Raw genomic sequence first — 10,980 nt, forward strand, 5'->3', positions numbered from 1 at the left:
TCTCTCGCTAGCAAAGTTGACCCAGACAACAAAGTAAAGCTATTTTTCGGCTACAAGCCCGACATGAACCCGACGTATTAGCCAGAGGTCCCTGTTTTATATACGCGTGGAATAGTTTTCTATACGAGATCGCTGCAAAAAGTGCAGCCTTACCTAATGTCCACCCAACTGTTACTCATTTTATATTAAGATTTAAACATCTAGTTGGTATGGCGAGTAGCCTTCAGCAATTGTAATAAATCACACATTCATGTAGTTGTAAAAAAGCATGATAATGTAATAGGTAATCCAAAGTATTCAGAATACGTTACTGTCATTGAGTAACGTAACGGAATACGTTACAAAATACATTTTGGGGCATGTATTCTGTAATCTGTCGTGGAATACATTTTAAAAGTAACCTTCCCAACACTGTCTATAATGTCTGCTCCCTATGTATTAAAAGGCACCTATTTATATTCCTATTAAAAATATGGGAGTCCTAAGGTCAGTCCCTGTGGAACGCCACACAATCACAACCTTGACATAGGAAATGAAAATAATGTTTACTAAAGGCGAATTTGTCTCTACGTTGTTACCATGTATTACTCATAAAGGAATAACAAATTCATGTATTTCTACTAATTATAATGTAACAATGAGACATGTTTCATGTTTTCACCTACTTTGCACAGAGCGTGCGACCAGCTCCAGCCTGCCATCTGAAGACTGGGAACTCAACATGGAAATCTGTGACACAATCAACAGCTCAGAGGAAGGGTGTGGGCACATTCGTTATCTGTTAGCATCAGGAACAAGCTTGTCCTCTTGAGGTTGCATGCGGCTGACTATTGAAAATGTTGTAATTACAGGCCCAAAGATGCACTCAGAGCCATTAAAAAAAGGATTGTGGGGAATAAGAACTTCAAGGAGGTTATGCTAACGCTGACTGTGAGTGTTGACTCTTTATGTTCTCATCAGATGTGTGTAGTTTGTAATTGGTAAGGCATTTCTCTGAAACTCTGTGATTTCAGGTCCTCGAGACCTGCGTGAAGAACTGCGGCTACAGATTTCACATCCTGGTCACAACGCGCGATTTCATAGAAGGGTTTCTGGTGCGGTCGATTATCCCGAGGAACAACCCTCCACAAATCCTACATGACAGAGTGCTTGGCATCATACAGGTGAGGTGTGGCTCAAGGGAATAAAAGAATAAAGTTGTTGTCATTCTTTAATGTCACATTGGTTTACTGTCTAGTCCTAATTTGTGGTTTTCTCTTGTCAAGGCGTGGGCCGATGCATTCCGCAGCTCACCCGACCTGACGGGTGTGGTATCGGTCTACGAAGACCTGCGAAGGAAAGGACTCGAGTTCCCCGCCAATCAGCTGGAAGGTTACACACCACCCGAAGCCCCGAAAAAGGTGGATACAGGGCTGGGTGACCTTTGTTTTATTGCTAACAGTTGGGTGTTGCCTATCATCCTATCATCATCTTTGGTCTTTTTTCCTGTCTGGTCATTTCTCCGCCTTTGCTTATCAGACTTTGCCTGGCAATGGGCCTGCTGTTACTACTCTGCCTGCTGTACTCCTGTCTTCCAAACCGCTCATCCCACCTCAGACCTCTGATCTAAAACTGGCCCTTGAGGGAAACAATGCCTTGACTCACAGCCAGGTGATGGGACTGGAAAGGGACTTACTCTTATTATAATTGCACTGTGCTTCTCGCTAACTGGCTTTTCTATGTTGGTTACAATAGAGTCACAGAACTCCTTTTTGTAGCTGTGCTTCTTAATTCTTTTTCGCTTCCAACCCTTATAAAATCAATATTTGCCTTCTTCTTCTTTTCATCGAGTTACCGTACCTGTGTTTATTCAGTAAGTGCTGTTGATATTCCAGGTGAAGAAGCTAAAGGCAGAGCTAGGAGTGGTGCGCAGCAACCTGACTATGATGTCAGATTTGATGAGTCAACTAGATCCAGTTACGGTAAAACAAGCAGACATGGAGCTGCTGGAGGTAAACACACACACACACACAAGCGCACACACACAAATGAAGTCACATTTAAAAACAAGCTGCGTGTGTTTTACTGCATGAATGTGTAATATTCTCTGTGAGTGTGATCCTTTCCATTAATGCTGAGTAACAGTGCCTTACCCTTAACTGATCTCCTACTTTATACGTTCTGTGTTGCATCTGGCCCTTCAACGCCCCCCCACCCCACCCACGCATTCTTTGTCTGATTGTGTCATTAGCAGTTATACACAGTATGTAAAGAAATGCAAGACAGGATAGTGAAGATAGTCCCCAGACTCAGCGAGGAGAAGCTGATCGAAGAGTTATTAGCAACTAACGATGAAATGAACACCGCCTTCAATCGCTACCACAGGTACCTGCGCCATGCACTCCATCGCGTCATCGTGTTTATTGGCAAAATAAAGAGAAAGGCAATATTTCAGCATGGTGTTTCTCTGCACACGATGATTTCATTCTGTCGTCGGCAGGTTTGAACGACGAATAACAAACGGTCAGAACGCAGAGCAGAAGGTAAAGAACGTGGCGGCCATTTTTGGAATCTTTCCACACAGTAGTCATAACGGCGTGAACTGGTTAAATTGTGCTGTTTCCCTCTGTGTCTTTCAGGGCCACACCTACGTCAACTTAACAGAGCTAGACTTGAAGACTGACAGCCAATCAGAGGCTGCTTCAGTTACCAATGACAGCTCAATGAGTTTTCCAAAATCTGACAGTTTGTCCAGTCAGATGGCAAAACTTAGTAAGTACTGTACTCAGATAGATTTTTACATTGCCTATATTTTATCATGGCAAGCATAGGGAAAGGAATTATGCAGCGATCCCTAATTTCATGCAGAACGTGGAGACTCTTTCTGCTCTTTATTTGTTCCTTTTGCGTTTCTTCTTCCAGGTACAAGTGAATCAGATGACACTTTATCACAGAAAATAAATGTGTCAACTCAACAAAGACCAAGGTACAGAAAAAAACTGCATCATAAATGTGCAACCTTTATGACATAAACAGATGTTTGCACAGCAGGGTGATGTTTTAAATTGTAGAGCTGCACCACTCACAAAAATGTCTTGTTTAAGGCAAAATTAAGTCATTAGTCTAAAGGAATCTTAAAGGAATATAGATTATTTATCAAGCACTTATTAAACTTTAAAGTAACTCTCTTAACTGATAAATACACAACTGAAATAGCTGAAAATTGATAATTAACTCAAAATAAACAGATTTCAGTTAACTAATAATTCACTGAAATCGAAGTCTGGCCTAAATAGTTAAATAAGAATTTATATAAATGGTTGCAATAATTAGCTAAAAAGCAAACCTTTGGCTTAAAAGAATGCATAATCTGTTAACAATTTCAGATAGTTAGCTATCAACAAAAGGTTTAAATAAATCACTAAAAGTGTCACAGCAAGTGCTGTGCGGCAGGCGGGATGAAGGACCCAAACGCAGGACTCAGAAACTGAAAGTTAAACTTAAGGCGCAGCTTTATTCCTGGGAAAAACTGCACATAAGAAATACACTTCACAAAAGTAAACCAAAATCTCAAACATGAAAACTAGAACTAAACCGTACAGTGGAAACTAGAAACTAGGAAACACATGCGAGAAAAACAAACCAGACTGAAAAGTAGAATATTTATGGGAACACGAAGGGAGAAACACAGCACAGAGAGGGTGTATGAAGGTTAACGACAACAAGCAGGGGGAAACTGAGGAGTAAGATACACAGGTAGGATCACGGGAGGATGGGGAACAGCAGGAAACACAGCTGGGACAAATCAGACATGAGAGAAGGGAAGGCAAAACTAGATACACTGACCAAGCACACGAGACTATCAAAGTAAAACAGGAATACGACACGGAGTCAAAGACATGAGCTTAACACTACAACATAACTGACATGGTAACAGAGGCAAGGATTACTAGACAGGAGATGTGGGACCAGTACAGGGAAAGAGAAAACATGGGGACGGAGACTGAACACAGAACAGAGACTGTCAAAATAAAACACAAAGCACACAACAGGCACAGAGACACAGACCAGACACCGAACAGAGGGAGCACCCAATCTAAACCTAAGAACTAAACTCTTAACAAGAATTAAACCAAAACATGGGATAATAATAATAATCAAAACAGCACAACAAGTGAATCAGAACATAAACCATAATAAAGAATAATACCAAAACACAAGCAACTCAAAATGATCCAGAACTGTGACAAAAAGTTATAAACATTAAAATAGCTAGCTAAAGGTGGTTAAACAATTTGGCTTTTTACAACTTGAAGTAACCACCCTTGCCCTTATATGAACAAATAAATGTGAAAATAGGTTTTAAAATTAATTTTTTGTGACTATTCAAGTAAATTACGGTGATTTAATAGAATTGTTTTGTGGTGACAGTTCCCAGTCTTTCTTTTCATTTGTTCCTGAACACATGAGCCAACATTTAACTTTGTTAAAAGTAATATCGGTTACTAGATTACGTTGCAGTTAACCTATTAGTAATTTTTGCCTTTCAGAGACGGGAGCGGAGTTGTGGTGGACGGTCTTGCTCAAGCTCAGGACAGCAAACTACAAAACACTGAACCTGTAAGCAAAGATGTCTATACTGCTTGCAAGGTTTCGATTTATCGGCTACTATAACTGATTTTTTCTTTTACTTAGCTGTGACATGACCTTTAGGACCAAACGTAAATTCAGTTATGATATTGTTAAATCTATTTTAAACAGCAAGCATACGTGAAATCCTGGGTTTTTTTGTATATGACAGAGCACCAAGTGCCGTACATAATATCTGAGCTACAGGCCTGAGTGTGTGTTACTTTGTTTGAGTAACTGTTTTCCTCCTGAATGAAATCTGTCTGTACGTGAAGGATGGCAGTCCAGCTTCCACTCGCAGCTCTTCACCAAAGTTAGATTGGATGATTAAAAGGGGAATGGTGGGTGTGAATTTTAAAACGTGCCCTGGCTTTACGTTGGTTTCACCTTTTCATACCCTCTGTCTTTTGGTTCTTTTCATACAGTTTTGATTTACTTTGCTGTGGTCTGGGTTGGGTCACTTTTTGGCTTTGGTGGTTCAGTTACTGAAATAGAGCACAAAGGTTTGCATGACCAGTTGTGGCGTCGTAAGAGCATGACACTGTTCGGTTTGCACTTTTGATATGCTGCATTGTTGTCACACCCGAAGTCTTCCTCACTGAATGCTATGTTTAGCCACATGTGATTTTTCTTTGTTGTTGTTTTTGCGGTTGACTTTCGTTTTTGTTTTCATGGCTTCGTAGCTTTGTCAACCTTGATGAAGTTTTATCCATGTAGCCAATCTGTGTCTCTTCTTTCTTTCTTAGATTCCTATCACCCAGTCCAGTGTAATGGATGATATTGAGAAATGGCTTGCTTTGGATGATGAGGTAAGTCTGAACTGGGAATGATATTCATTCATCGAATCTACTTTGCCGTATTTAAAAGTTTAAAAAAGAAAAGATGTTGGTGGACTTTGCAGATACCAATCCAAGGTATTAGAAATGTTTAGATATAGCTACATAAAGGTGACTGACTATAAAAAGAAAGGACTAAGCGGGTGGGTTTAATTTGAAATTTGGTACACAGTTATCTTAAAGGATAATCAAATATACTTATTTTGTGTTTATGACACAGTATGATGACTTTGAGGACTCCGATGGTGTGACCAGTGAAGGTGAGGATCCTTACCCATATGTCCTGTTCCAAAGGAGCAGATTTTATAACTAAGTTAATACATGGGGCACACACTCTTAAACAGAAAACTTTCTTTGGTTATATTAATTCAATTCAATTCAATTCAATTCAATTTTATTTATATAGCGCCAAATCACAACATAAGTCGCCTCAAGGTGCTTCATAGATACAGAGAAAAAAACCCAACAATCATATGACCCCCTATGAGCAAGCACTTTGGCAACAGTGGGAAGGAAAAACTCCCTTTTAACAGGAAGAAACCTCCGGCAGAACCAGGCTCAGGGAGGGGCGGCCATCTGCTGCGACCGGTTGGGGTGAGAGAAGGAAGACAGGATAAAAGACATGCTGTGGAAGAGAGACAGAGGTTAATAACAGATATGATTTAATGCAGAGAGGTCTGTTAATACATAGTGAGTGAGAAAGGTGACTGGAAAGGAAAAACTCAATGCATCATGGGAATCCCCCGGCAGCCTATGTCTATTGCAGCATAACTAAGGGAGGATTCAGGGTCACCTGGTCCAGCCCTAACTATATGCTTTAGCAAAAAGGAAAGTTTTAAGCCTAATCTTAAAAGTAGAGATAGTGTCTGTCTCCCGAATCCAAACTGGAAGCTGGTTCCATAGAAGAGGGGCCTGAAAACTGAAGGCTCTCCCTCCCATTCTACTTTTAAATACTCTAGGAACAACAAGTAGGCCTGCAGAGCAAGAGCGAAGTGCTCTAATAGGGTGATATGGTACTACAAGGTCATTGAGATAAGATGGGGCCTGATTATTTAAGACCTTGTATGTGATGTATTAAATGGAATATTTGCAGTGAAATACACACCCTCTTGTATATAAAACAATGGAGATAGTCTATATGGAAGCGTTGCCTTTGTCAAATGGCCAGCAGGTGGCAGTGTCTGCTTTCAAACAGAAGTCTGAACCTATGATCTTGGTCACTCTTTTAAATTCAGTTTCAACATGGCATGGTATGTATGCTTCAGACTGCGTTCCTGAATAAGTTGGAAATTATGAATTTTAAGTGGAACACTCCCTCAAGTCAGAGTGGACCAACATACCCATAGTTAGAAATCCAAGATAGCAGCGCTGAATTTAAACAGTAGTAAAACTCTAAATATTTGATCTGTACTGCAAATGTTGTGTACTTGTTACTCATTAAATGAGCCATAGCAGAGCGCTGATCAGATTGCATCACTGAATGTGTTTTCTGAAAGGCTGTATAGCTAGTGATACCTGAAGGTCTCTACCTTGCTAGGAACCAATATTCTCTTTCATTGCTCTTTCTGGAATGTGCTAACTCGGGATTGACATCGCTCGTGAGTTCCAACACATGCCTAGATATTCCAGTGTATCTGGAACACGGCATTTGATCATGGCTGGCTTTGATTGACAGCTCACTACTATCAATATATCCTTGTTTTTTCAGTCAAATCCACTCTACATTCATTGCAACAGCTAAAATTCTCAGGTTAAGGCATGAAAATGGGATTGTTTTTTGTTTTCTTTTTTTGGTAGCTTTATCCATCTTTTATATGCAGTCTGTGCTGAAGCTATAGACAAAACCTATTGTCCATTCAGATTGCTGCTAAAATATTTGAGCCACTGGTGAACTGCAGTGAGCTTCTTTAATGCTTGGTAAATAGCTCCCCGTGTTACCTCTACCAAGGTAACCAAGGAGGTTAGAAGGACTTTTGTTTTTACCCCCAAATGTTTACTACTTCAAGGACTAAAAATGAAACATAAAGCACTCACATGTCTGGTCACAGCTCACTTTGACTCCAAAGTTGTGGCTTTGTTTACTCAGTGCAGGAACTTTCCTATAGATGTCTGTTAAAGTGACTCCTGCTTGCCTCCCCAGAGTTCGACAGGTTTCTGGCAGAGAGAGCAAAAGCGGCCGAGCGTCTGCCGTCCCTGAGAGCTTCCTCGCAAGACAACTCAGAGTCTTAAAGTCTCACCTAAACCTGCCAAAACTAACATTACTCATGAAGCTCCGGCGCCACCTGCTGGATAATAGAGATTTCTTATTAATGAACAGTTGAATGGCAAATGACATTGTATATGTGTACCCTGCTCTTTTGCTGGGGGGAGCAAATGTGTTTTTTAACTTAAAACTAATGTCTGCGGAAAGACCGAAGTTTTTACTTGACGTTGTTACGAGGGTTGATCCACAAGCAAACATTTGCACATTTTTTTATGGTTACATTCCTGCTGTTAAATGAGAATATTGTTACAAATTTTGCAACATAGATGATGTACTATATTGCTGTTATATATACATATATATATATATATATTGTTAAAGATGATGATGAGGTACAGAAATGCCCCTGTCAAAGTAGCAAACACTTGTAAGAGAAGCTCAGCCATAACTTGTGGTAATAGTTTGAGGCTTTATGTCGTTGTTGATGTCGGATGCTGAAGAAAATGTATGAGTTTTTTTCACATTCAGCTTGTCCCTATGAAGATGTTTTACTTGAAGTTTAACAACAAGTGATGACACACTGCTGTCATATTAAACTAAAAGTATTAACTGGAGATTTGTGTGTTTGCAGTCTGTCTTTTTTTAAATATGTTTATAGACTTTTTCTTGCCATTACCAAAAAAAAAAAAAAAATGGAGGCATAAGAACACATTATTTACAAATTTGCAAAGACTGGTCCTGTCCTTCTATATTGCCACAGGCTGTCTCTTCTAATTTTGATAGTAAATGGTAAATGGACTGGTCTGCTCTACCCAAGTACTCAAAGCATCTCGCACATACATTCATTCATACACATGTTCAAACTCAGATGGGCGCATCACGGGCAACTCAGGGCTTGAAATCTTGCACAAGGATACTTTGACATCCAGACTGCCGGAGCCAAGAAGCAACCCATCGATTGCTAGAGAAGCCGCTCTACTTCAGTGTCCACCTGGGCTGGATGTGAGGCTGGTGACAGCTGGGTACCCATATAGTACTATCACAGATTATAAAAAAATACTTAATGGTGGCAAAGGAATAGTACATTTTTATTTAAAAAACACATGCATAGTTCATTTATTGTTTGTGTTTTAGCTTGATGTGTATTCAGTCTGGATACTGAGGGCACTTTCAACACACTGAAATAAATGTATGTGTGTGTGTGTGTGTGTGTGTGTGTGTGTGTGTGTGTGTGTGTTATCTCGATCTCGGTACCGACACTCAAAAACAAGCAATGTTTTTTTCTAGTTGTAACATACTGTATTGTCACATTTTTTTTGCTGTAAATGTGTACTATATTTAAAACGCAAAGTACTTCCTGTGGTGTACAAAGTATTTGGAACGTATGAAACGTGACTAAAAGGAGTAAAATGTTGTTATAGTTTATATTAGGCATCAGACTGTGAACTACCAAAGTGGATATCAGCCAGTTAAAAAAAACTGTCTGCAATGCGATTGGCCCAAACAAGCCACCTGCCAGCGGCCCTGCGCTCTGATTGGTCTTCCAGACAGACGCCTACCCTTGTTACGTGACGCAACCATGCTTGCTCTTTACATTGAGCCTTTCTGTGCCACGGTTCATATATCTTTAACAGCATAACGAGTTCACCGCTATGTCTCTCGGAAAAGCTGCCCGCAGTTTGGTGAGCCCGCTCCGGGGGGCTCTGCGGTGTTCGGGCCTGAGCCGCAGCTACACCGCTGCCGCTGAAGCCCGGGCGGTGCTGGAACACGAGCTGGAGACGATCCGAGCCGCGGGGACGTGGAAAGCGGAGAGGATCATCACCTCCAAGCAGGGTCCTGAGATCAGCGTGGACGGCAGTCGTGGCAGTGAGTACTAGGAGTTTCCAGTTACAGCAGTTTTATAAGTGAGCAGTAGCACCCTCCTCGGTGATGGTCCTTAAACGCACCGTCCCAGGTAAGGTTTCAGTTCTGCCACGTTCTTATCTCATCTCAGCGGTGAACTTGAAGTAATCCCTGCTACTCCCTTGTTTTGCACTTCTGAAGCTATTCTCGGCGCAGCCTTTGGAAAAACATTAACCAAGAACTCGTAACAGCAAAAGTATGAGATTCAAGCTTTAAATAATTCAAAATAATTTTGTAAAGTGGTCTTTATATCATCAACAGAAAGCTGTTTTGTGCTTTGTACAATGCAAAGTTCATTGTTTGACTTGTGAAGGCTCTAGCATTTAACTGCACTGCACCAGTTAATCTCTGCTTTATTTGCTATTGTTCCAGCAAAGCAGCCGATCACTGTTTATATTTCAGCATGAACCCTTGCCAGAGATTGACTCTGCTGATTTATGAATGGGCCACAGACTTTAGGTCGTGACCCCTCGTGCACCAAAACGACCCCGTTCATTTCATGTGCCCAACAGTGCCACAGTCCCATGCATTGTTTTCTCTGTCACTCTTTGTCTTCTCTCTCTTGTCTCGTCTGTAGCCTAAAACTACAAGCAGAACTTCTACTCCCAGCTTTGACATGCTCAAAGAGGTTATTATGGGACAGTGACTCTCTCTTTTTTAACCTTAATTTTCCTTTTGTGCATCCAAAATTCTCTCAGGTATACTGAACTTCTGCGCCAACAACTACCTCGGGCTGTCCAGTCATCCAGAAGTGGTCCAGGCAGGAATCGATGCTCTGAAGACACACGGTGCTGGACTGAGCTCTGTCAGGTTCATCTGTGGGACGCAGGTCTGGTGCTTAAAGATCACGCATATCACCCCAAAGCTGTCTAATTCATGAGGTTAATTTTGCGTAATGCGTGATTTACAGGATCTCCACAAAAAGCTAGAGCAGAAGCTCGCTGAGTTCCACGAGAGAGAGGACTGCATCCTCTACGCCAGCTGTTTCGATGCCAATGCGGGACTTTTTGAGGTAGGTCCAAATAGATTTGAAGCTAAGGACTTCCCCCGTTACGATCAGTATAACTCTGAATTATTCTCACAACAGGTGCTGCTGGGCCCAGATGACGCAGTGCTCTCTGACGAGCTAAACCACGCCTCAATCATCGATGGCATTCGCCTGTGTCGAGCAAAGAGGCTGCGGTACAAACACATGGACCTCGGTGACCTGGAAACCAAACTCAAAGAAGCTCAGGTGCATGGAGTAAAACATTCCTTCTTGATCCAACTCTCCTTGCAGTGTGTTAGAAGAGAGTGAAAAATGACAGCTTACTCAGAGGAGGTCACACACCGATCACCTGCGCTCTCTGTTGTCCTCAGTCGTCTCGTATGCGTCTGGTAGTGACAGATGGGGTCTTCTCTATGGATGGAGATGTGGCTCCCTTGCGAGGG

The 10,980-nt window shown here is 41.3% G+C and overlaps 2 protein-coding genes across 5 annotated transcripts in view; both read left to right on the forward strand.

Moving 5' to 3' along the window:
* tom1 (target of myb1 membrane trafficking protein) overlaps positions 1-8,261 on the forward strand; it is an 11,329-nt gene extending 3,068 nt beyond the window's left edge. The window contains exons 2-16 of one of the 4 annotated variants that reach the window (XM_005738017.2): positions 675-759; positions 852-930; positions 1,014-1,163; positions 1,266-1,400; positions 1,519-1,650; positions 1,875-1,991; positions 2,231-2,364; positions 2,480-2,522; positions 2,619-2,751; positions 2,902-2,965; positions 4,530-4,599; positions 4,884-4,949; positions 5,355-5,417; positions 5,665-5,704; positions 7,585-8,261. In XM_005738017.2, the coding sequence (XP_005738074.1) occupies positions 675-759; positions 852-930; positions 1,014-1,163; positions 1,266-1,400; positions 1,519-1,650; positions 1,875-1,991; positions 2,231-2,364; positions 2,480-2,522; positions 2,619-2,751; positions 2,902-2,965; positions 4,530-4,599; positions 4,884-4,949; positions 5,355-5,417; positions 5,665-5,704; positions 7,585-7,673 (1,400 nt within the window). In that variant the 3' untranslated portion in view covers positions 7,674-8,261. The remainder of the gene's footprint in view (positions 1-674; positions 760-851; positions 931-1,013; positions 1,164-1,265; positions 1,401-1,518; positions 1,651-1,874; positions 1,992-2,230; positions 2,365-2,479; positions 2,523-2,618; positions 2,752-2,901; positions 2,966-4,529; positions 4,600-4,883; positions 4,950-5,354; positions 5,418-5,664; positions 5,705-7,584) is intronic. The other 3 variants (XM_005738014.2, XM_005738015.2, XM_005738016.2) reach the window with 3 other exon arrangements.
* Positions 8,262-9,180: 919 nt separating this feature from the next.
* The window catches only part of gcat (glycine C-acetyltransferase), a 4,329-nt gene continuing 2,529 nt past the window's right edge, over positions 9,181-10,980 (forward strand). The window contains exons 1-5 of the mRNA XM_005738117.1: positions 9,181-9,513; positions 10,248-10,378; positions 10,460-10,561; positions 10,637-10,783; positions 10,909-10,975. Coding sequence (XP_005738174.1) covers positions 9,300-9,513; positions 10,248-10,378; positions 10,460-10,561; positions 10,637-10,783; positions 10,909-10,975 — 661 coding nt within the window. The 5' untranslated portion in view covers positions 9,181-9,299. The remainder of the gene's footprint in view (positions 9,514-10,247; positions 10,379-10,459; positions 10,562-10,636; positions 10,784-10,908; positions 10,976-10,980) is intronic.

The sequence above is a fragment of the Pundamilia nyererei genome, unplaced genomic scaffold (genome assembly GCF_000239375.1).
Source record: "Pundamilia nyererei isolate P.nyererei 1_Seehausen unplaced genomic scaffold, PunNye1.0 scaffold00081, whole genome shotgun sequence".
NCBI classification, from domain to species: domain Eukaryota; kingdom Metazoa; phylum Chordata; class Actinopteri; order Cichliformes; family Cichlidae; genus Pundamilia; species Pundamilia nyererei.